The following is a 27,094-nucleotide window of genomic DNA, read 5'->3' as shown; positions in this document are numbered from 1 at the left end:
GGATCTGCACAGATGGATCCGTTCAGATAATATAAACGTCTGCATGCGTTCAGAACGGATCCGTTTGTAATATCTTTAACGTAGCCAAGACGGATCCGTCTTGAACACCATTGAAAGTCAATAGAGGACGGATCTGTTTTCTGTTTGGCCATATTGTGTCATAGAAAACGGATCCGTCCCCATTGACTTACATTGTGTGTCAGAACGGATCTGTTTGGCTCAGTTTCGTCAGGCGGACACCAAAATGCTGCAAGCTGCGTTTTGGTGTCCGCCTCCAAAGCGAAATGGAGACGGAACGGAGGCAAACTGAGCGGATCCTTTTCCATTCAGAATGCATTAGGGCAAAACTGATCAGTTTTGGACCGCTTGTGAGATCCATGAACGGATGTCACAAACGGAAAGCCAAAACGCGAGTGTGAAAGTAGCTTTAGGACCTGTAAAGCACATCACAGGCTGGGGCTGTCATTAGAGGGAGACGGTGCACACTGCACACGCCCATGGATTAGATGACAGATTCTCTGTAAATTCACGAAGAACAGCCTGCTGTGCATAGAAAACAAAAACGAAAAAAAGATAAACTGAACCAATTGGAGAAATTGTTTTTCACTAAATAAATTTAGTGTAAATTTTTTTTTTATAATATATATATATATATATATATATATATATATATATATATTACACTGCTCAAAAAAATAAAGGGAACACTTAAACAACACAATGTAACTCCAAGTCAATCACACTTCTGTGAAATCAAACTGTCCACTAAGGAAGCAACACTGAGTGACAATCAATTTCACATGCTGTTGTGCAAATGGGATAGACAACAGGTGGAAATTATAGGCAATTAGCAAGACACCCCCAATAAAGGAAAGGTTCTGCAGGTGGTGACCTTAGACCACTTCTCAGTTCCTATGCTTCCTGGCTGATGTTTTGGTCACTTTTGAATGCTGGCGGTGCTTTCACTCTAGTGGTAGCCTGAGACGGAGTCTACAACCCACACAAGTGGCTCGGGTAGTGCAGCTTATCCAGGATGGCACATCAATGCAAGCTGTGGCAAGAAGGTTTGCTGTGTCGGTCAGCGTAGTGTCCAGAGCATGGAGGCACTACCAGGAGACAGGCCAGTACATCAGGAGACCTGGAGGAGGCCGTAGGAGGGCAACAACCCAGCAGCATGACCGCTACCTCCGCCTTTGTGCAAGGAGGAACAGGAGGAGCACTGCCAGAGCCCTGCAAAATGACCTCCAGCAGGCCACAAATGTGCATGTGTCTGCTCAAACGGTCAGAAACAGACTCCATGAGGCTGATATGAGGGCCCGACGTCCACAGGTGGGGGTTGTGCTTACAGCCCAACACCGTGCAGGACGTTTGGCATTTGCCAGAGAACACCAAGATTGGCAATTCGCCACTGGCGCCCTGTGCTCTTCACAGATAAAAGCAGGTTCACACTGAGCACATGTGACAGACGTGACAGAGTCTGGAGACGCCGTGGAGAATGTTCTGCTGCCTGCAACATCCTCCAGCATGACCGGTTTGGCATTGGGTCAGTAATGGTGTGGGGTGGCATTTCTTTGGAGGGCCGCACAGCCCTCCATGTGCTTGCCAGAGATAGCCTGACTGCCATTAGGTACGGAGATGAGATCCTCAGACCCCTTGTGAGACCATATGCTGGTGCGGTTGGCCCTGGGTTCCTCCTAATGCAAGACAATGCTAGACCTCATGTGGCTGGAGTGTGTCAGCAGTTCCTGTAAGACAAAGGCATTGATGCTATGGATTGGCCCGCCCGTTCCTTAGACCTGAATCCAATTGAGCACATCTGGGACATCATGTCTCGCTCTATCCACCAACGTCACGTTGCACCACAGACTGTCCAGGAGTTGGCAGATGCTTAAGTCCAGGTCTGCGAGGAGATCCCTCAGGAGACCGTCCGCCACCTCATCAGGAGCATGCACAGGCATTGTAGGGAGGTCATACAGGCACGTGGAGGCCACACACTACTAAGCTTCATTTTGACTTGTTTTAAGGACATTACATCAAAGTTGGATCAGCCTGTAGTGTGTTTTTCCACTTTAATTTTGAGTGTGACTCCAAATCCAGACCTCCATGGGTTGAAAAATTTGATTTCCATTTTTTTATTTTTGTGTGATTTTGTTGTCAGCACATTCAACTATGTAAAGAACAAAGTATTTCAGAAGAATATTTAATTAACTCAGATCTAGGATGTTATTTTTGTGTTCCCTTTATTTTTTTGAGCAGTGTATATATATATATATATATATATATATATATATATATACTGCTCAAAAAAAATAAAGGGAACACAAAAATAACACATCCTAGATCTGAGTTAATTTAAAATTCTTCTGAAATACTTTGTTCTTTACATAGTTGAATGTGCTGACAACAAAATCACACAAAAAAAAAAAAATGGAAATCAAATTTTTTAACCCATGGAGGTCTGGATTTGGAGTCACCCTCAAAATTAAAGTGGAAAAACACACTACAGGCTGATCCAACTTTGATGTAATGTCCTTAAAACAAGTCAAAATGAGGCTCAGTACTGTGTGTGGCCTCCACGTGCCTGTATGACCTCCCTACAACGCCTGTGCATGCTCCTGATGAGGTGGCGGACGGTCTCCTGAGGGATCTTCTCCCAGACCTGGACTAAAGCATCTGCCAACTCCTGGACAGTCTGTGGTGCAACGTGACGTTGGTGGATAGAGCGAGACATGATGTCCCAGATGTGCTCAATTGTATTCAGGTCTGGGGAACGGGCGGGCCAGTCCATAGCATCAATGCCTTCGTCTTGCAGGAACTGCTGACAAACTCCAGCCACATGAGGTCTAGCATTGTCTTGCATTAGGAGGAACCCAGGGCCAACCGCACCAGCATATGGTCTCACAAGGGGTCTGATGATCTCATCTCGGTACCTAATTGTAGTCAGGCTACCTCTGGCGACCACATGGAGGGCTGTGCGGCCCTCCAAAGAAATGCCATCCCACACCATTACTGACCTAATGCCAAACCGGTCATGCTGGAGGATGTTGCAGGCACCAGAACGTTCTCCACAGCGTCTCCAGACTCTGTCACGTCTGTCACATGTGCTCAGTGTGAACCTGCTTTCATCTGTGAAGAGCACAGGGCGCCAGTGGTGAATTTGCCAATCTTGGTGTTTTCTGGAAAATGCCAAACGTCCTGCACGGTGTTGGGCTGTAAGCACAACCCCCACCTGTGGACGTCGTGCCCTCATATCACCCTCATGGAGTCTGTTTCTGACCGTTTGAGCAGACACATGCACATTTGTGGCCTGCTGGAGGTCATTTTGCAGGGCTCTGGCAGTGCTCCTCCTGTTCCTCCTTGCACAAAGGCGGAGGTAGCGGTCCTGCTGCTGGGTTGTTGCCCTCCTACGGCCTCCTCCACGTCTCCTGATGTACTGGCCTGTCTCCTGGTAGCGCCTCCATGCTCTGGACACTACGCTGACAGACACAGCAAATCTTCTTGCCACAGCTCGCATTGATGTGCCATCCTGGATAAGCTGCACTACCTGAGCCACTTGTGTGGGTTGTAGACTCCGTCTCATGCTACCACTAGAGTGAAAGCACCGCCAGCATTCAAAAGTGACCAAAACATCAGCCAGGAAGCATAGGAACTGAGAAGTGGTCTGTGGTTACCACCTGCAGAACCACTCCTTTATTGGGGGTGTCTTGCTAATTGCCTATAATTTCCACCTATTGTCTATCCCATTTGCACAACAGCATGTGAAATTGATTGTCACTCAGTGTTGCTTCCTAAGTGGACAGTTTGATATCACAGAAGTGTGATTGACTTGGAGTTACATTGTGTTGTTTAAGTGTTCCCTTTATTTTTTTGAGCTGTGTGTGTGTGTGTGTGTGTGTGTATATATATATATATATATATATATATATTATAATATAATATAAATTTTTCTTTTTCTTTTTTTTTTTTTTTTTTCTTTTTAAGGTCTCTTTCACTCAAGCAAATTTTCCGATGCGTGTAGTGAACGCATAGCATCTGGACTGAATCCTGACTTACATTTCAGTAGGTCTGTGCACATAAGCATCGTTTTTCACGCATCATCTTTCCATTCAGGAAAAATCGCAGCATGTTCTGAATTGTGTTTTTCACACAGCTCCGACTCCATAGAAGTGAATGGGGCTTGCATGAAAAATTGAAGATATCTGGATGCAATGCGTTTTTCACCGAGATGTAGATTATTCTACAATTTTACTTCACATGTGTGAAAAACGCACGCAATCCGGATACAATCGTGCAAATCCATCAGTTTTTCCCTGGACAGATCCTGACACAATCCATATCGCTCCTGTGAAAGAGGCCTAAATGATTGTGCTTTTAGGGTATTAAAAAATGTCTGTGTAAAATTGTACTACAAGAAAATTTAGACTAGCACATCCATAAAGCTAGCATGCAGGAAGCAAACAAAAACAGGCATGGCAGCACAACATCTCGCATACAAACAATAAAACTGGGAAATGGGGATTATACTAAATTAAAGTGGTATTATACCTACTATAAATGAAAAAAATTGAATCTCTTTGCACACATTTTTGAACAAACGTGTGTCGGGCCCATCTACCAGGCGTCAAGGTGGTTTCCACAGATGGGTCACTGACAGAACTGCCTCTCCTGGGCCTAACCTAAGCCTACAATGTTCAGGGTGGTGTAGGAACCAGCTACATTTATACTCTGCTCAGAAGCCATGGGCAGATGGGCGGGGAGTGCTCAATCTAAAGGAGGGAGCTACCCTCCAAACATACTGCAAGAAAATTTTAGACTAGCATATTTAGCACATTTGGATTGAGTACTCCCCGCCCATCTGCCCAGGGCTTCTGAGTAGAGTATAAATGTAGTTGGTTCCTACACCGCCCTGAACATTGTAGGCTTAGGTTAGGACCAGGAGAGGGAGTTCTGTTAGGACCCTTGCAGACGAGCATTCCTCCCGCAGCGAGTCCGCATCGCAGCACCCGGCCTGACCTCCCATTGCTGCTGGGAGTCACATAGCATTATATTGATTTATAATGCTATGTAACCCTTAGGCCTCTAACACGGGCGTCATGTTTTTGGCCCGGATAAGATGTGGGTGCGTTGCAGGAAAATGCACGATTTTTCAGCGCGAGTGCAAAACATTGTAATGCGTTTTGCACGTGCGTGATAAAAATCGCCATGTTTGATAATTGGTACCCGAACTTCTTCAATGAAGTTCGGGTTTGGGATCGGGGTTGTGTAGATTGTATTATTTTCCCTTATAACATGGTTATAAGGGAAAATGATAGCATTCTTAATACAGAATGCATAGTACAATAGGGCTGGAGGGGTTAAAATAAAATTAATTTAATTCATCTTTAATCCACTTGTTTGCGCAGCCCAGCTTCTCTTCTGTTCTTTTTTTGAGGAATAGGACCTTTGATGACGTCACTGCGCTCATCACATGGTCCATCACACGATATTTTTTTTACCATGGTGATGGATCATGTGAAGGACCATGTGATGAGCATAGTGACGTCACCACAGGTCCTTTTCCTGTGCACAGAAAAGATGAAGACAGAAGAGAAGCCGGGCTGCGCGAACAAGTGGATTAAGGTGAGTTAAATTATTTTAAAAAAATTTTTAACTCCTCCAGCCCTATTGTACTATGCATTCTGTATTCAGAATGCTATTATTTTTCCTTATAACCATGTTATAAGGGAAAATAATAATGATCTGGTCCCCATCCTGATCGTCTCCTAGCAACGTGCGTGAAAATCGCACCGCATCAGCACTTGCTTGTTGATGCTTGCGATTTTCACGCAGCCCCATTCACTTCTATGGTGCCTGCGTTGCGTGGAAAACGCACAAAGAGGAGCATTTTGCGATTTTTCACGCAATGCACAAGTGATGCGTGAAAATCACCGCTCATGTGAACAGCCTCATAGAAATAAATGGGTCCGGATTAAGTGCGGGTGCAATGCGTTCACCTCACGCATTGCACCCGTACGGAAATCTCGCCCGTGTGGAAGGGGCCTTAAAGTTCTGGAATGTACTGGATAACCCTGGCAGCATTATGTCTGTGTTATCCAGTACATTCCAGAACTGTAAGGGTTACATAGCATCATAAATCAATATAATGCTATGTGACTCCCGGCAGCGATGGGAGGTCAGGCCGGGTGCTGATATAAGCTCGCTGTGGGAGAAACGCCCGTCTGCAAGGAGCCTGAGTGTTAGGGACCCATCTGCGGAAGCCACCTTGACGCCTGGTAGATGGGCCCAACACACGTTTGATCAAAAATGTGCGCAAAGAGCTTCTATTTTTCATTTATAGTAGGTATAATACCACTTTAATTTAATATAATCCCTATTTCCCAGTTTTATTGTTTGTACGTGAAATATTGTGCTGCCATGCCTGTTTTTGTGTGTAAAATTGTTGAAGAAATAAATGAGCTGTCATGAAATAAGATGCAAAAATCAATTTTATAGCCAATTATATCTAAAATACTGTCTCCCCCCCCCCCCCCCCCCCCCCCTGCCAAAATAACCCAATGACAGATTTTTGTTTTCACATCGATCAGTTGTAGCCTGCAGTGCAACAGTGTGTAATACCACAGGAGAAGCATGTGTCCATAGATAGTAATGAGAGGGCTTCCAAAGAGAGATGTCTCCCTGTAGCATGTATAAGGCCTCTTTCACACGGGCGTTGCGGAAAAATGTGCGGGTGCGTTGCGGGAACACCCGCGATTTTTCTGCACGAGTGCAAAACATTGTAATGCGTTTTGCACTCGCGTGAGAAAAATCGTGCGTGTTTGGTATCCAAGCCCGAACTTCTTCACAGAAGTTCGGGCTTGGGATCGGTGTTCTGTGGATTGTATTATTTTCCCTTATAACATGGTTATAAGGGAAAATAATAGCATTCTGAATACAGAATGCAAAGTAAAATAGCACTGGAGGGGTTAAAAAAATAAATAAAAAATTTAACTCACCTTAATCCACTTGCTCGCGTAGCCCGGCATCTCCTTGTGTCTTCTTTGTTGAAGGACCTGTGGTGAGCATTAACTATAGTTCAAGGACCTGGGATGACGTCACTCCGGTCATCACATGGTACGTCACATGATCTTTTACCATGGTGATTCACCATGGTAAAAGATCATGTGACGTACCATGTGATGACCGGAGTGACGTCATCCCAGGTCCTTGAACTATAGTTAATGCTCACCACAGGTCCTTCAACAAAGAAGACACAAGGAGATGCCGGGCTACGCGAGCAAGTGGATTAAGGTGAGTTAAATTTAAAAAAAAAAATTTTTTAACCCCTCCAGTGCTATTTTACTTTGCATTCTGTATTCAGAATGCTATTATTTTCCCTTATAACCATGTTATAAGGGAAAATAATAATGATCGGGTCTCCATCCCGATCGTCTCCTAGCAACCTTGCATGAAAATCGCACCGCATCCGCACTTGCTTGCGGATGCTTGCGATTTTCACGCAACCCCATTCACTTCTATGGGGCCTGCGTTGCGTGAAAAACGCAGAATATAGAACATGCTGCGATTTTCACGCAACGCATAAGTGATGCGTGAAAATCACCGCTCATGTGAACAGCCCCATAGAAATGAATGGGTCGGTATTCAGTGCGGGTGCAATGCGTTCACCTCCCGCATCGCATCCGCGCGGAATACTCGCTCGTGTGAAAGGGGCCTTAGAGCAGGAGGAGCTGAGCAGATGTATAGTCTCATAGAAAATCATTTATTCATTTTAACCTCTGCTGTTTCAGAACTCATTAGCTATGTGGGCGGTCTGATCTGTGATTGACAGCTATTTCTGTATGCACACTTATAACAAGCTGCCTTTAGATGGCATTCAGCTTTCATGGTGCCAGGTTTAAGGCTACTTTCACACTGGCGTTTTGGCTTTCCGTTTGTGAGATCCGTTCAGGGCTCTCACAAGCGGTCCAAAACGGATCAGTTTTACCCTAATGCAATCTGAATGGAAAAGGATCCGCTCAGAATGCATCAGTTTGTCTCCGTTCTGTCTCTAGTCCGCTTTGGAGGCGGACACGTTTGACGAAACTGAGCCGTACATATGGCACAACAGAAAACTGATCCGTCCTCCATTGACTTTCAATGGAGTTCAAGACAGATCCGTCTTGGCCATGTTAAAGATAATGCATATGGATCCGTTCTGAACTGATCCGTCCACAGATCCATGACGGATCTGCACCAAACGAGAGTGTGAAAGTAGCCTAAGGCACAAAATGCTCATGCCCACAAGCATACTGGCTCAGTGCCCATGCTGCGGTCCACAATTTATGGGTACCGGCTGTGTGCACTACGTTTTGCGGATGCTGACCAATTGACTTGAATGGGTCTGTGATCTGCAACATACGACCAACATGTTCTAAGTTTTTGCGGTGCAGAAGCATGGATCGGAAGTGCTTCGTATTGCCTCCACTCTGCAAAAGAAAGGTGAAGTCCCATCTTTGGTCGTATGTTGCAGATTGCAGACCCATTCAAGTCAGTGGGTCCGCATTTGCACCACAGAGTGCACACGCCCAGTGCCTGTATATTGCAGACCGTTGGTTTGCGGTCCACAGTACAGGCACTGAGCCAGTACGCTCGTGGGCATGAGCCCTTAGTAAGGGACATAGACATTTAATCATCCCTCCTAGTCACCGCTTACTATTTTATTACTAGTGGTAACAGTGTATTTAGGCTTTGCTCGCACTTTGGCGTTGGTACGGTTTATAACAGAAACCACAATACATTAAGTCCGTTGCACGACTGATACCCAAATCTCCCAGTGAACACCATTGACTGGAATTCCACAACAGTTTTCACCGTTGATTTCACCTTTTGCATTGTAAAAAGTGAAAAGCACTGCAATTCTGCAGAAAACAGATATAGTAGGGCTGGGCATTTAGGCTAGGTCTACACGACGACATTTGTCGCGCGACAGGGCACAACTACACCGCAACATCTCGAATGGATTTTCTTCTGCGACTGTCGCGTCACAGCATGTTGCAGTGCGACACCCTAGACTGCCATTATAAAAATTGTTGCGGGACATTAGTGTGACAAATGTCATCGTGTAGACCTAGCCTTAAAGAGGACCTTTCACCTGGATATCCTTAAAGCGAACCTTTCACCAGGATTTCACTTAATAAACTATTACCAGTACCTTATAGATTATCCTCATTGTGGTTCAATGCATTCTTGTCCCGCTTTCCTGGGATGTATATTGATGAAAAAAACGACTTATAAAGTCATCGTCTCCAGCTCCTGAAGTCACGCTAGAAGTCAAGGGGGTAGCCCTTCCCTCACTCCGGGCTGTAACTCCCCTGCCCTAACCCCTCCTCTAAGTAGTGTAACTGACACCCGGCTCAGTCGCCGGGGCCGCGCTTGTACTGGCGGCGCAAGCGCCGTCTGTCTCAGTAGCAGCGCAATCCCGTCTATCGTGAAGACTGGGGCGCGCGCGCCTGAAGAACAGAAGCAGGGGGGCATCGGGGACGGACGGCGCATGCGCGATTCACTTACAGGATCGCGCTTCAGTCAGCGTGATAGACGGGATCGCGCTGCTACTGAGACCGACGGCGCATGCGCCTCCAGTACAAGCGCGGTCCCGGCGACTGAGCCGGGTGTCAGTTACACTACTTAGAGGAGGGGTTAGGGCAGGGCAGTTACAGCCCGGAGTGAGGGACGGGCTACCCCCTTGACTTCTAGCGTTTCCTTCAGGAGCTGGAGACAATGACTTTATAAGTCGTTTTTTTCATCAATATACATCCCAGGAAAGCGGGACAAGAATGCATTGAACCACAATGAGGATAATCTATAAGGTACTGGTAATAGTTTATTAAGTGAAATCCTGGTGAAAGGTTCGCTTTAATCTAATTATTATCCTACCTTATAGTGCGGCCCCCACTGATGTCTTGGCACTTTATTTATTTTTTTCTAAAGAACCCCGCTCTTAGCCAGGGAGAAGGAGCTCAAGTTCTCGCGGGAGAAGGAGCTCAAGTTCTCGCGAGAACTTGAGCTCCTTCTCCCTGGCTAAGAGCGGGGCGCTCTGATTGGATGCGCTCGCAACCAGGGAGAAGATAACCGCGCCCAGGAGAAATACAAGTCCACACCTAGTATAACCGAGTTGCCTCATTAGCATATGAGGCGCCAAAATATCTGCTGACGAACGGGGGTTCTTTAGAGAAAAAAAAAAAAAAGTGCCAAGACATCAGTGGGGGCCGCCCTATAAGGTAGGATAATAATAATTAGATTAAGGATATCCAGTTGAACGGTCCTCTTTAATCTAATTTATTACATTAATTGCTATTTCAATTAATATCAGTTCTCATTTTATCAGAATCGTGAGCACTGTCCGTACAGTCAGACTGCACAAACATTGCAGTGGCCCACAGTGTCCGAAGCGGGCTCCCACTGTAGGATCAGAGAGGAATCCCACTTGTTTAACTCTCTAGATGCCATGATCAGTAGTAACTATGGCATCCAAGTATTTAGACATAGGGAGGGTGCTCCCACTCTCCATCAGTCCCTGATGAATGGAGCCTCAGATTGCCTAACAAAGCCCCCAGGACTGCCATGACTGTATGTCTATTAGACTGTGCCACAGGTGAACGGCCTAATAGGCAGTCTGTCACTGGTAAAATGTATAAGGTACAGTTCTTGGAGTGCAACGGCGTAAAAGTAGCATGCTAGTTACGTCGCATGGTGAACGTTGTAAATATAAAGTGCTATCACCCCCCCACCCCAATTGTCGCTCAAAAAAGTTAATAAACCTGTACACCGAGATGAAAAAAAAAATACGGTTCATCCTGCAAAACACAGGCTTTCACGGCTAGGTCATTGAAAAATAGCTGACTCTGCTGAATCCAACATCAGAAAAAATAAAAATAAAGTTCTGTGGCCTTAAACCTAAGTAGTACTAGGGATTAGAGGGACGTCAGTACACAGGATAGGGGATAACTAATTGATCCCTTGTTCTCTGGATCGGGTGGGTGGGGGTCCCACTGGTCAAAACACCAATCCAGAGAACAGGGGTCCCATTCCCCTTTGTGCAGGTTGAGCATGTGTCATGTCCCTCCATTCATACTAGTTGTGCCAAAATTGATACATTTCCCCATTGTCCCTTTTAGATTTTGCTGTATTGTGTTCCAAAACCCAAATTTGCATTTTGCGAGTGATCTTACCTCGGCTTACTTTACATAACTGGGTGGTGGGTTTCACTTTGTTCCTTAAATACCCGTTTCCTACCTCCAGATAAATGGGTGTTGATGAAGCGGCAGATGGCTTGAAGTTCAGAATAGACATCCCCCTACTCTTTGTTCTCTCTAGTTAAACATCTGGCAACAAAATGACACGACAGCAGAACCTTTTGCTGCTGGTAGTGCGCTTTAACTCTTACTTAAATCAAAGGAAAAATTACATTGAAATATTTTAATGCCGATTTGACCTTTTTAAACATCCTAAGATCTTCCAACTTGAGTACTCTTTAAATAAAGCACGGTACCCTGTTATTTCATATTGTTTGCTTCCAATACAATCGCTTTATTTATTTATTTATTTATTTATTTATTTATTTTTGCCTTTAGTGACCAGACTTTCACATTAAATTGAATCGTGGTTTACAGACTTGGTAAAATACCAAGGAAAGGGCTGTCTTGGATTATTTAATGGGAAATAAAACTCCTATGACCTCACAGTCAGAAGGTGTTGAAATGGTTGATTGGAGAGCTCTAGGAATTTCATGGACCACCTGAACAGTAGCCATCTAGACCCCAGCTAGCGGAATTATAGTGCCCTGTAAACGATATCATCAAAAGTATATGGACACCCCTCCTAAAATTTTCAGGTGCTTCAGCTCTTTGCAAACAGTTGCGTACAATCTAGCACACAGTCATACAATATACTTGGGCAAACACTGTAGTGTGAGGTGTACTGAAGAGTGCGGCGACTTTAAATGTGAGGCGCTGTCATTGGATGCCACCTTTGCACAATTTCCTGTTTGTTTCTGATCGGCGTAGTCCACTGTATGTATAGGCATCTAGCTAAGGGCTCATAGCATTGCAAATAGAAATCCACAATGCACGCGTACCGGATGCAGATCCATTCACTTGAATGGGCCCATGATTTGCAATATTCAGTCCGCACCACAAAAAACTAGAACGTGTTCTCTTTTTTTTGTGGTGCAGGGGCACGGACTGAAATCCCATGGAAGCGCTCCATACTGCTTCTGTGGGCTTCCGCTCCTTCCCTCCGGACTGCTCCATATCTTGCGGATTGCGGACCCGGTCAAGTGATGCCCGTATATTACGGACCCTTGGCCCATGTTCTTGTGCATGAGCCCTAACTGTGGGTGCACATGAAGATTTTTTTCATACGTTTAACATAAAAAAAAAAAATTGTGTATGTTAAAGGGGTATTCCGGTAAAGTAGCTTTATTTTTGAAAAACTGCATTAAGGCTGCAAGCTGTGACCCAACAAGAAGCCATACCTATACATATCACCAGAGCTTCATTACCTTGCAGTCCATTTGTCTAGCTCCTGTGTGAGCCTGTAACACATATCATGGTGCTTGATCTTCCCTCACAAGACTACAATCCCCACAATCCCTAGCTTTCCTGCAGTGAGTGTTGCTGTTCACTGATTGGCTGCCCCCTCTACTCAGTAATCATCAGCACACTGAGCATGCTGGACCTAACAAAGGCTCAGAACTACCGGTCGATGCCACGGTAATTCATGAGGAAATACAGTGGGTAACATAACTACTGAACAGTAAATATGTGAAATTTACATTCTATTAGGAAATTACTGATGATGAATTAGTGTAAAACATAAGTTATATTTATGGTAACCGGAATACCCCTTTAACGGATGCCTCAGACAGATGCGTCACCCTAGACTTCTATTGTAAAAAACAAAAATGTAAATGACTATATATAGATATAGCATTTCTCCTTTATTCCTGCACAAAATGCTTTACAATCCAGACTCCATTTTGCAGCATCATTTCCCTGTGGCCCACAGTGACATATCTGAGTCATGGCGTCTCGTCGGCAGGAATTTCCACATGTTGGGAAATGTTTTTCATAAATAATATCACAGTTGTGATTGCAGGACATGGATATGCCTTGTTTTACTGTTCAGACTGCTCACGGTGTGGCATCACGACCTCTTACTGAAAGAACTGATGTTCCATTCAGATGACAGAGCAGGGTTTTTGCCAATGCTTACTTCAGCCCATGTTTTTGTGGGTGTTACAAGAATGCCTTGTGGAAACAGGAAGTCTAAATGAACCACGTCAGATAGTTGTGGTGACATATGTCTACACATGGCCTGTTGTAGTGTCTGCAAGCAACAATGAGGATGAAGCATTGCTTCCCTTCGTCATATGTGTGCAGTGCTTCCTCATCGTCAGCGCTTCTAAGAGGTGGCCAAACGCTCATGCAGCCAACAGCAATTTCAACCTACGCAATCCTTTACTCTGAGTAAAGCTTCCACCAGTGGTGTCTGGCAGCAGCTTATCCCTTCCCCTCTGAGAATACATGCGTCCACAGTCCGGCTGAGCATGCATGTGTATGATGAGTTCTGGATAGCTCATGCCGGTAGTTATTGAAGGTTTAAAGGGGTTTTCCCGAGATGTTAAAGGGGTTGTGTCACTTCATCCAATAGCATTTATCATGTAGAGAAAGTTAATACAAGCTACTTACTAATGTATTGTGATTGTCCATATTGCTTCCTTTGCCGGCTGGATTCATTTTTCCATCACATTATACACTGGTCGTTTCCATGGTTACGACCACCCTGCAATCCATCAGCGGTGGCCGTGCTTGTACACTATAGAAAAAAGCACCAGCCTATGTGAGCTCCCCCGGTCTCGGCCACCAGAGAGGCCAACATTTTTTTTCTATAGTGTGCAAGCACGGCCACTTCTACTGGATTGCAGAGTGGTCGTAACCTTTGAAACGAGTAGTGTATAATGTGATGGAAAAATTGTCCATATTACTTCCTTTGCTGGCTGGATTCAATCACAATACATTAGTAAGTGCCTTGTATTAACTTTCTCTACATGATAAATGACATTTGCTGAAATGAGACAGCCCCTTTAATACTAATGACCTATCCTCTGGATCCTTGGTAAACACAGAGAAGGCTTACGGGAGCAGCCATTCTTTCTCAAGCAGCTGATCGGCGGGGGTCCCTGGTGTCGGATCCCCACCGATCAGGTACTAATGACCCATCCAGAGGATAGGTCATCAGTATTAAAATCTCAGAAATATTTTATACTGGTTCAAAAAACTGTTGACATGGTGGGTCTGACTGGTAGGTGTCCGGCTGCTGAGTCCCCCATGATCACTAAATTGAGGGGCAGAAGCACCCACCTGAGCACTATCTCTTCTCTCTAGCTGAAAACAGTCTCCTAAAGACAGTTCTCAGCTGAGTGTTTTTCTTCTTGCATCTGCAAGATTAATGTGCATGGAATCTTTATGCTGAGTGACATTAAAGTGGCATAATAATGGAAAGCTCACTCCATTATTTTTTCTTTCTAAAGACTCCGAACTGCATTGACCAGGATTGGAGATCTCTGATCCTGATCATTTAAAGGGAGTCTGTCACCACATTTGGGCATATTAGACCGATCAAATAGGGTTATATGATCCACCCAGAACTTAAAAACAGTACCTTTGTTGTAGAAAACTGACTTTTCTTTTAGCCGAAAATGAACTTATAAGGTTATGTTAATGAGCCCTCTCAAGTGCCCAGGGCGGTCTCTCAATCCTCGGAGCCCCAGGCAGCACCTCCTAAACGGCTCATAACCCCGCCCTCCGTGCGCCTCTGCCCGCCCGTTTACTCCCCTCCCCTGTCCTTTTCCACTGTGGCTGTGCGGTCCAAATCGTAGCGGGCGCATGCGCAGTAGGTATCGCGATGCCCTGCCAGGAGCGGGCATCGCATTGCGCATGCGCCCGCTATGATTTGGACCGCACAGCCGCAGTGGAAAAGGACAGGGGAGGGGAGTAAACGGGCGGGCAGAGGCGCACGGAGGGCGGGGTTATGAGCCGTTTAGGAGGTGCTGCCTGGGGCTCCGAGGATTGAGAGACCGCCCTGGGCACTTGAGAGGGCTCATTAACATAACCTTATAAGTTCATTTTCGGCTAAAAGAAAAGTCAGTTTTCTACAACAAAGGTACTGTTTTTAAGTTCTGGGTGGATCATATAACCCTATTTGATCGGTCTAATATGCCCAAATGTGGTGACAGACTCCCTTTAATCCCCCAGATGCCACAGTCAATAGCAGCTGTGGCATCTGAGCAGTTAGTCTGAGGGAGGTAGATCCCTCTGACCTCCGATCACCCTCTTTTCCCCTGCAGTGTAGGGTACCGTTCAGTTGTCATGGTAGCATTTGGCCTTAGGAATGCTCCCAGGCCTGCCGTGGTAATTTTCCTAATAAGCACTGTCTGTGACAGGGCTTAATAGGAAGACATCAGAAGCACCTGTATAAATAAAAGTAATAACATTTTAAAAAATATATATTTTTAAATATAAAAAGACACAAATTTATTACCGTGTTGTAAATAACCCCCTTTTCAAGTTTTACATGTAAAAATAAACGCATCTGGTTTTGCCTCTTCCAAAAAATATTGAAACTATTCTAACTATAGTCATATTATAAAAGTATTTATTCTGCACACTGAATTTTTACTGATTTTGGTCATCATGCACCAGGGACCCCCACTTGAGGGTAGGTGATGAGTATAAAACTCCTGGGAAAGCCCTCTTGATCTTCTATGATAGCAAATGGCAAAATGCTTTCTGCAAGCTCCATTTTCAGGAAATCACTGGTTGTAGTGGTAGTAGTACTCAGGGCAGAAGTTTGTTCCTTGTGTGTTTTGTACATATGTTCTAGTTATGCATTGTGACTTGATGATCTCCTACCTCACATCTCTGCTTGTATTTCTATTCTATGAGCCTTTGATTGGAGTAAAATGATAAGGTTTGTTCTGTCTACAGCTGTAGGAGCAACAACAGGAAGAGTTTGGTGGTGGGATCACCCTCACCTACACTGTCCCGTCCATTATCACCACTTTCTATACCTACAGGTTAGTTCTGATAAGTATACACTGTACGGTTATAGAACTTTGCATCTTATGAAAATTATATGCAGTAGCCACATAAGATCTTGGGCGGCTCAGTGGTCAGCACTGGTGCCTTGCAGTCTGAGCTCCTAGGTTTGAAAATAACAAAGGACAACATCTGCATGGAGTTTGTATGTTCTCCCCGTGTTTGTGTGGGTTTCCTCCCACACTCCAAAGACATACTGATAGGAACCTTAGATTGTGAGCGTGTGATGTGAACGCTTAGCATCTGCACAGAATCCTGACCCATTCATTTCAATGGGGCTGTGTACATGATGTGTTTTTTTTTTTTTTGTTTTTTTTTTCACTCATCAGTTCTGCGTTGCGTGAAAAACGCAGCATTTTCTATATTCTGCATTTTCACGCAGCCCTGTCCCCATAGAAGTGAATGGGGCTTCAGTGAAAAACGCATTGCATCTGAAAGTAAGTGCGGATGCAATTCACTGATGGTTGCTAGGAGATATTGTTTGTAAACCTTCTGCGTGAAAAAAAGCATCAAAACGCATTGCACCCGTGCCGAAAAAACTGAACGCAATCGCAGACAAAACCGACTGAACTTGCTTGCAAAATGGTGCGAGTTTCACTGAACGCATCCTGACACAATCCATATCATTCGTTTGAAAGAGGCCTTATTTTACTCACTTAAAGGGAACCGGTCAGCACCAAAATGGACCATAAACCGCCAGCAGTACCTTTTTAAAGCTGTTAACATCCGGCTTCTAATTATGTTCTTGTGTAAGATGTCTGAGGCGCATGATCGCTGTAAAACAACTTTTATTCCTCCGTAGGTCGTATGCAAATGAGGCTTCCTTACTTCGAGTCTAGGTAAGCACGCCCCCCAACAGTCCCCTCTTTTGTTAGATTGACAGCCTGCAGTGCGGCCAGGATGGCACAAGTCTAGCGCATGCACAGTAGGCCGCTGAAACCCAACTAACAGCCGGAGACGGGATCGCGGCTTACCAAGGAGCGCACCGCACATGTGCAAGACTTATGCGATCCCGGCCACACTGCAGACTGTCAAGCTAACAAAAGAGGGGATGGTTAGGGGGTGTGCTTACCTAGACTCGAAGCAAGGAAGTTCACGTGAGATTTTATCTGTAGGGGCGTTTCTTAGGCGGAGCTGAGGAGCTTGACTCGGAGAAAATATGACTCTTCTCTGGTCAAGCATGTAAGATATGACTCTTTTCTGTTAATTAGCATAAGTCGGGAAAGCGTTATAGGGCGATAAAATAGGACAGGTTAGTCCTGAGAAGATTATGGATCGATCACTGGGAACTATCAGGATAAACAAGCATTATGGTACATTTGGTTTTATATGTCAGAACATGGTGACAGGTTCCCTTTAAATATATTCCTTACATATTCCTCAGCGCTTTACAGACATTATCATTACTTGCTGTCTCCAGTAAAGCTCACAATCTAAGTTCTCTATCATTTTGTCTTTGGAGTGTGGGAGGAATTCGAAGTACCTAGAGAATACTCACACAAACATGGAGAGAACATACAAACTCCATGCAGATGTTGTCCTTGGTCGGATTCAAACCTTAGGACCCCAGCGCTGCAAGTGCTAACCACTGAGCCACCGTGCTGTTAATTTCTGATTTAGTTTATAATATTTGCTGCCTTTAGGTGGCCTACAGGATCCTAGGTCTTCCTTATGGTCTCAAAACCATTTGAGGTTAGAGGTTTCTCGAAGAGCTGTTTCACAGGAGCGATTCCATTGCAGGAATCGTGCTCTGTGTGTGTGAGCGGGATCCTCTGTTCTGGATTTAAGAGGCGCATGACATAATTTATAATGTTCGGTTCCTCTGCTTGACCTTACTTCTGCAGAATTATACTGAAGTAAAGCTGTTAGTATGATCCTGTAGAAGTAAGGTCAAGCAGAGGCACCTAGCATTATATATCATGATGATGCTGTGCGCACCTGCAAGTCCAGAACGGAGGATCACGCTCACACATGCTTGCGGGAATCAGCCCTAATAATACAGTCCAAAGTACCTTCAAGAGAAGACGTGATGAGGTAGATAGTAGTTGGATGTAGAAACTTTTCAAAGGGTTAAAGGACTCCATACAGTGATACCCTAATGGAGGATGTCAGCAGCTGTGATTAGAATCATGTGGCATACACTCGACCCCCTATCCAGAAACAGGAGTCACATCACATGATAAGAGACTGACAACATAGTCCTCTTCACCAGCTTGATGGGATTGAATCTACACAGTCCTCCCTGAGATATACAGTCAGGTCCATAAATATTGGGACATTGGCACATTTTTGGCTCTATACACCACCACAATGGATTTGAAATGAAACGAACTAGATTTGCTTTAACTGCAGACTGTCAGCTTTAATTTGAGGGTATTTACATCCAAATCAGGTGAACGGTGTAGGAATTTCAACAGTTTGCATATGTGCCTCCCACTTGTTAAGGGACCAAAAGTAATGGGACAATTGGCTTTTCAGCTGTTCCATGGCCAGGTGTGTTATTCCCTCATTATCCCAATTACAATGAGCAGATAAAAGGTCCAGAGTTCATTTCAAGTCTGCTATTTGCATTTGGAATCTGTTGCTGTCAACTCTTAAGACATCCAAAGAGCTGTCACTATCAGTGAAGCAAGCCATCATTAGGCTGAAAAAACAAAACAAACCCATCAGAGAGATAGCAAAAACATTAGGCGTGGCCAAAACAACTGTTTGGAACATTCTTAAAGAGAAGCAATGCATCGGTGAGCTCAGCAACACCAAAGGACCTGGAAGACCACGGAAAACAACTGTGGTGGATGACCGAAAAATTCTTTCCCTGGTGAAGAAAACACCCTTCACAACAGTTGGCCAGATCAAGAACACTCTCCAGGAGGTAGGTGTATGTGTGTCAAAGTCAACAATCAAGAGAAGACTTCACCAGAGTGAATACAGAGGGTTCACCACAAGATGTAAACCATTGGTGAGCCTCAAAAACAGGAAGGCCAGATTAGAGTTTGCCAAATGACATCTAAAAAAGCCTTCACGGTTCTGGAACAACATCCTACGGACAGATGAGACCAAGATCAACTTGTACCAGAGTGATGGGAAGAGAAGAGTATGGGGAAGGGAAGGAACTGCTCATGATCCTAAGCATACCACCTCATCAGTGAAGCATGCTGGTGGTAGTGTCATGGCGTGGGCATGTATGGCTGCCAATGGAACTGGTTCTCTTGTATTTATTGATGATGTGACTGCTGACCAAAGCAGCAGGATGAATTCTGAAGTGTTTTGGGCAATATTATCTGCTCATATTCAGCCAAATGCTTCAGAACTCATTGGACGGCGCTTCACAGTGCAGATGGACAATGACCCAAAGCATACTGCAAAAGCAACCAAAGAGTTTTTTAAGGGAAAGAAGTGGAATGTTATGCAATGGCCAAGTCAATCACCTGACCTGAATCCGATTGAGCATGCATTTCACTTGCTGAAGACAAAACTGAAGGGAAAATGCCCCAAGAACAAGCAGGAACTGAAGACAGTTGCAGTAGAGGCCTGGCAGAGCATCACCAGGGATGAAACCCAGCGTCTGGTGATGTCTATGCGTTCCAGACTTCAGGCTGTAATTGACTGCAAAGGATTTGCAACCAAGTATTAAAAAGTGAAAGTTTGATTTATGATTATTATTCTATCCCATTACTTTTGGTTCCTTAACAAGTGGGAGGCACATATGCAAACTGTTGTCATTCCTACACCGTTCACCTGATTTGGATGTAAATACCCTCAAATTAAAGCTGACAGTCTGCAGTTAAAGCACATCTTCGTTTTATTTCAAATCCATTGTGGTGATGTATAGAGCCAAAAATGTTCGAATTGTGTTGATGTCCCAATATTTATGGACCTGACTGTACATGGCAAGCTGTGGACTCTAGTATGACAATACTTATGTCCTCTTGGGTCTAGGGTGGAAGCAGTGATCTTGTTGAGGAAATTATGTAAAGTTGTGTTCACACTACTGCTTGAACGTGTATAACTAAATATATATGTCACTGCATGCCTCTCATATTGACTCCCGTTGAAAAAAATAAATGACTGCAGTATACATTTTTTGTGTATCATTAACTGTAATTAAATAGTTTGCATGTTGTATTCAGTGGCAGTGGATTTAGATCATACCAGTAGTACAGTTGGAGAGTAAGGATGTCACACATGGTAGAATTCTTATTTGGCCAGCAGCTATCCTCACAACCCACTAAAAGGATCAGACATGTTGAAATCCAACAGCATGGTCCTGCTCCCCACCCCATCATTTACAGTCGGGGGAAGAAATTCCCATACAGATTAGATGTTTGGCAGGTCTCCATCATCTCCTGCATACTCGGCCAAATGTGCAAGTGTGTGTGCTTTCATAAGGTGGAGGGCAGAAAGGCACTTTTTATGGTATCTTATCTCCCAGGAGAACAAAAGGATTGCAATGAATGTGACATCACATGGTTTAGGAAGAGGCCTAAGCACTCATGGAGCGCCGCAGCCTCTTTTTACAGCTGATTGGTTGGGTTCCCGAGGGTCGGACCCCTGTCAATCTGAGGCCTCTTTCACACTACAGTATTTTGCGTTCAGTATACTGGACGTTTTTTGAGTTCAGTATACGGAACAGATACTGAACCATTCATTTCAATGGTTCAGCAAAAAATACTGAAGTGTCTCCGTGTGTATTCCGTTTCAGTATTTCAGTATTTCCGTGCCGTGGAAAGATAGAACATGTCCTATGTTTCTCCGCAAATCACGGTCCGTGGCTCCATTAAAGTCAATGGGTCCGCAAAAAAACGGAATGCATACGGAAGGCATCCGTATGTCATCCGTATGTCATCCGTTTTTTGCGGATCCGTCATTAACAAATGCTAGGCCCAGCCCACTGTGGCCATGTGTTTCTTGTTGCCAAACTTTGGCTGAGCACAAATACAGGTGGCTTCCGTTTTTGATCCGTGAAAAACGGACCGTATACGGGAACCATACGGAAACCATACTGAAAGGTTTTTGCGGACATACTGAACGGAAACGGAGACACAACGGAACCCAAAAACGGGACAACGGATCCGTGAAAAACGGAACGCAAAACACTGAAATGGACATACTGTAGTGTGAAAGAGGCCTGAGATTGATGAATTATCCTGAGGATAGGCCATCAGTGTGTGAATCCTGGAAAACCCCTATAATGTGTATGCCTACCTTAACACTGAGCATGTTGTCAATAGGCCTATGGTTGTCCGCTATATTGCAATATACAACTATATTTGATGTTTTCTAATCATCTGTTTGCTTTTCATAGCAGGAAGCAGTCCCCTGGATAGTCCAAGAAACTTCTCCACTAGTGCATCTGTTAACTTCCCCTTTGCTCGCAAGTAGGTCTTCTTTTTATGTTGCAGGTTTTATTGAGAGAGCATTTAAAAATTTGGATTATCGAGTTGTTTTTTTTTATCTGACATAAGTAAATGGGGTTATCCAACAAATGTCAGCACAAATGGAAGTAGAGAATACTTATCTTTCCATCCTGCCAGCAGCTGTAGTCACTGGCGTGTCAGTCCACCCGTAAGTGGAAGTGCCAACGGCTTCACATTCAATGGAGGAGCGCAGCTGTTTGCCGGATGGAAAGGTAAGTATTCTCTACTTCCCGCACAGCGCTCACCTCTCTCTGCTCAGGCTCCGCTGCCTGAAATGATTGTATACATATAAGCCACAGCACATTGTCAAAATCTTGAATTCTTAGTGGACACACACTGACACCAGTAACTCCATATAACATAGTAACACTGGACCACCGGTGACTATTAGTCAGTCACAGTGCAGGCACCATTAGACATGGCGGTCTAGTCCTGTCAATCAGAGGGGAGGGGGGGAAGTGTACAGAGCACCATATGCCTGGTTTAATAGGGTTGATCATGCTGACAGAGGTTCCAGAACCAGGAAGAAGAAAGCTGTGTTTGTAAGTATGTAGAAATATGATTTTTCATTAAAGGTAATAGTGTGTGTGTGAGAGGGAAGTATGCAGCAGACTGTGTGTGTGTGTGTATATACTCTATATGCAAGGAGAAAATGAACAAATCTGTGAAATAAAATACCTATGCATGTATAAGTGACACACAAAAGTCTGCTATACTATTACTAAGGCCTCTTGCACACAAACTGTGCTGCCCGACCGTGGGGCAGCCACATGCGACTCGCGACCCCATTCACTTGAATGGGGTCCGCGATCCGTCTGTTCTGCAAAAAGATAGAACTTGTCCTATCTTTTTGCGGAATGGAAGCAGGGAACGGAACCCCACAAAAGCACTCCGTACGTAGTGCATCCATTCTGTTCTGCACTGCATCTCCAGATTTGTGGACCCATTGTGAATGGGTCCACATCCGTGATGCGGAATGCACACAGGTGGTGTCCCATGTATTGCGGACCCACCGTGTACGGGCCGTAATACGGCCACGGGGGACACACACTTTTTTTGCATTGTTTCTGGGCAGCAGGTTGCTGTTTAGACAGCGCGATCTGCTTCCCAGAAACGATGATTGGTGTGCCTGCACGAACTACAGGATCAAGCAGTTCACTTGTTCATCGGGTGATTGGCTGCACCTTTACATGGGCAGATTTGCGGGAGCGAGTGTTCACTCCTGATTATCTGCTTTTATTGCACTGTGTAAATCCACCTTTAGTTCATGTTGGTAACTGTTTCCTCCTGTTTTCCCTGGAACCCAGTGGGACCTGTCAACCCACCTAATTGACCTGTAGGAGAAAGTTTCCAGTTTGCTTACCATCTCAGGCTGTGTGAATTAGTCTCCCAGGCGCATGCTTAAACTCCTAAATCCTACTCCTCAGTGCACAGCACCGCCTCCTTTCTGGTCTGCAGAAGTGACGTAATTGTCCATAGACCAGACTGGAAACGGGTTGTGATGTATGCAGACTTAGGATTTCACGTAACTTCGACATAAGGGATGATTCACACGACCGTGAACAGCTCGGTCTGGAAGATGCGTCTGACACATGGGTGGTGTTAATCTCGGACCGATCCTGGTTGTGTGAATCAGTCCAAGTCTATTGAAAACTAAGAATTAATTAAGGTTCGTTGGGTACTGGAAAACCCCTTTCATTTTAACTTGTGACAGTAAAAAGAAAAATGATGCAGTGCAATAAAACAACAAAAACTGCAAAATCAGTCCCTTTTAATAACACACAGGTGTAATGTGTACCCCGTTTACTGCTTTCAGTCTCCTCTGTACCAGCAGCAGTCCTAGAATACTACTGTTCTCACTCAGATGTGCCCGATCCATTGTGATTTCTGGGTTTACATGATGTATACCTCTTCTGGGTAGAATGATGTAGCAAACTTTGTTATTTTGACCACCAGGATCCATCCATGATGCTGTGGTGAGCAGAGCCTACGGCTGGCCATGCACGTTCAGTAGTTGTCGGCCAAGCAGTCATTTGGACGACAGCCCTCTCCCCATTCCCTCCTGGCTACCCCACACACATACATGTTTGGCTTGGCTGTTCTCGGCGGTTTAGGCCAGCAATACACTGATCTTTATGGGGACCTTAACTGGGATTTCTGTTTAAAATCCCGTACTCTGAAATAAAGTCTTCAAGACATTTCTGCTTGGAAAAGCACTAAAACCGATAGAGCAGGATACACAGTTGACTGAAAATTCAGGCAGACTGCAGAAATCTGGGTAGTCTTGGATGATATGGTGATTACATAGTAAATGGTCAAATGGCAGTGGCCCGTCTGTCCTTAAAGGGGTTGTCTCATCATGGGCAGTGGGGGCATATCATTTGGACCTGCACCTATATCGAGAACAGGGCCCCAGGAGGGAAGGAGGGGCGAAAATAGCCGAGCTTAGCTATTTCCGTTGGCCCCAAAGAAATTAATGGGAGTGGGGGTCGGCTTGGTGGTGGACGGACCGGAGTCCTCCAGCCACCACCTTGCGGGGCTCCGTTCTCGATATAGGTGCGGGTCCCAGCGTTGAGACCTGCACCTATAACACAATGGGGGCATATCCTAGCGATATGCCCCCCATAGTCCATGATGAGGCAGCCCCTTTAAACAATAGTGTCTTACCCTAGATGATGAAGGTATATATTTATCATGCCACAGTCTTACACAGTGCAAAGACATCAATGTATTTTCATACATGACCTCATTGTTACATTAATATTCCTTCACATGGGGACCTCTTCTATTTCCGTCGGCCCCATAGAAGCGCATTTTTGGCTGGCCAATAGGAAAGCTTGGTGGTGGCTGGACCCGGCACTGCTGGGCACCACTTTGCCGGCTTTGTTTTTGGCTGCGTTTACGAGATAGGTGCAGGTCCCAGAGGTGGGACCTGCACCTATGTCTGAGATGGGAATACCCCTTTAAGAATCTACAAGTTTTACAACCCTTATAATTACGTCATATTAAACCTCACCCCAAGAACACAGCACAATATTCACTAGTAACCAAGCCATGTCTTCACTTTAACTTTTTGTGAAACTTTATGGTAGAAATACAAAACGTCGGACTGATGCAACATGGAGAATTCTCAAATAAGGCCTTTTTCATGTCTAACAGTATCCAGGCATCAGGTAGTAAGCAGTATGGGGACACCTCTTGGTTACCAGAATGGAGGCGTAGATTTAAGTTATACTTTCCACCCTCTAATTTGTCAAGCATTCATTGAATTACATTCGTTTTGTGTATGGAAGTATATGCCTCAAGATGATTGTTTTTGTCTCCCAAACCAATTTTATCTAGCTGTTTACTGATTTTCTTTCTCTTCTTGTTGCCTTAATCCTTTGGTGCTTGCAGTCATGGACCGCGCACTGACAGGTAATTACTGATGAATGTTAGCATGCCTGTAAGCATATTAAAATGGAAAGACCATACTTATATTATTAGGAGGATACTAACCATCTAACATCATTTGTTTTTAGAGCGGATGGGCGTAGATGGTCTCTGGCATCTCTTCCCTCTTCTGGATATGGTACCAACACTCCAAGCTCAACTCTCTCGGTAATATGTACATGTATTTCTTGTGTGTTCTGTCTTTAGGAACTGAATTTATACCCATATGAGATTTATGTTCATTATTCTGCCTATACACTTGGGACAAATCAGAAATGGCTGGTCATTCTGTCCTTTCAACATTTCACTCAACCAACTCACGTAGGATTTTTTTATTTCTTTTTTTCCCAAACAAAAATATTTTTTTTATAATTGAATTTTTTTTAAAGTAAAAAATCCTTATTCTGCATCTTACATGGGCCAATTATGGGGATCAAGCATTCTTAGGATAATTGGCCTGATCTTCAGCCGCTGTACAAGGGCCCTCTCATTCACTCCTGATTCAAGCAGAGAGAGACACAAGGAGGCTGTTGCAGCTAATTGTATGTCTTCTATCCCACCACAAGTGCTTTATTCTCATTATGCTGCTCAGTTCCTCCCCCTAATGTCCTTTTGCTGCTTCTGAATGAGAGAGCATTTGGGGCAGAATCTCTTGTTTGTGTACTGTGTATGGGAGGCATCATAACAACTAATCGCCCACTATTACAGGGAGAACTGAGAATGAGAGCTTGAGCCTGCAGATGGAAAAATGATAGAATACTAGTCCAATAATGGCCAGATATAGTGTAATTCCTCATGTACACACTACAGCTATTAAAAAAAAAAATTTAAGGATAAACCTTTGATTTTTGCATCTTCATGCATTTTGAGTGTTGCAACATTTATTAAAGGGAAGTGTCACTTCGACTATGCTGCTCTCACTGTTGTGCATACGAAGCAAACCAGCCAGTCATCGTCCGAAGGCAGGGCAACGAGTCTCATCGGACGCCTCTGCCTCAGTGCTGTGCGGTTCGGCATTAAACGCCAGCCCAAAAGCTCAGTGAGGGCAGCACGGTGGAGGTGACAGGTTCCCTTTTAATCTGTGTGCTCTTTTGTTTTATCATATTTTTTTTTTTAACACTCTTGGTTCTTCTCAGGCTTTTATTTACGTATACATTTTTTGCAGTCTTCCTCCTCCTCCCAGGAGAGGCTACACCAATTGCCCTTCCAGCCCACTGCGGATGAATTGCACTTTCTCTCCAAACACTTCCGAAGTACAGAGAGCATCACAGATGAGGAAGGAAGGCGTTCTCCATGTATGCGTCCTCGTTCCCGAAGCCTCAGGTGGGAGTCTGCCTTCCTTGATATTTGAAATGAATAGAAAATATTGACCGGTAATAAGACTACATTCACACGATCATATGTTTATTGCGGTCCGAAAAAAATACGGATGACGTCCTTTTGGCATCCGTATTGCATCCGTGTTTTTTTTTTTTTTTCTGCGGATCCGTTGTAACAATTCCTATCCTTGTCCCCAAAATGGACAAGAATAGGACATGCTCTATATTTCTTGCCCATTTCCTTGGGGGACACAGGAAACCTTGGGTATAGCTCAACTCCCTAGGAGGCGTGACACTAAGTGAAAACTGTTAAGCCCCTCCTCCAGCAGCTGTACCCTCAGCCTTCAGAGAGAGACTGCCAGTTTTTGCTTAGTGCTTTGCTTTCTTCCGCTTTTTTTTTCGCAGGGCTGTTTTTTCTCCTTTAATTTTTATTTTAGATTTTTTATTTTTTACTGTTCACAGGGACAACAGACGCCTGGACCTCTCTGTTTCTCCCGGGGTCGAGCTGCGCCAGTGCCAGTCATCCGCACTGCTGCCTCCCCCACAGAAGACAAGGAGGACCTTGGCAGCCCAGCTCCCCTGCATCCCGCCAGCGTAAGGGTCGCCCACACGTCAAGCCCCTCTCCAGCTTCCTGCCACTGCGGTGCCAGTAGCTGAAGAGGTGACCCTGCTGGAATGGACAGAGGGTGAAGACTTCAGGATGGTGAGAGTGGCTGTTCCAGCCTCCACCCTCAACCCCCCCCCCCCCTCTCCCTTCTGCTCTCTGCTCACCCCCCCCCCCCCTTCCCCAAGG

General features: G+C 44.8%; 1 protein-coding gene across 1 annotated transcript in view; it reads left to right on the top strand.

Annotated features, from left to right (window-relative positions):
* MAST3 (microtubule associated serine/threonine kinase 3) overlaps positions 1–27,094 on the top strand; it is a 163,412-nt gene that overhangs the window by 29,017 nt on the left and 107,301 nt on the right. Inside the window, 5 exon segments of the mRNA XM_040417822.1 lie at positions 16,023–16,111; positions 21,439–21,511; positions 24,947–24,967; positions 25,072–25,150; positions 26,148–26,305. Of these exon segments, the coding sequence (XP_040273756.1) occupies positions 16,023–16,111; positions 21,439–21,511; positions 24,947–24,967; positions 25,072–25,150; positions 26,148–26,305 (420 nt within the window).

Source organism: Bufo bufo, chromosome 2 (assembly GCF_905171765.1).
Source record: "Bufo bufo chromosome 2, aBufBuf1.1, whole genome shotgun sequence".
Taxonomy (NCBI): domain Eukaryota; kingdom Metazoa; phylum Chordata; class Amphibia; order Anura; family Bufonidae; genus Bufo; species Bufo bufo.
The sequence above is the reverse complement of the archived record's forward strand: the minus strand, read 5'-3'. Positions and strand labels throughout refer to the sequence as shown.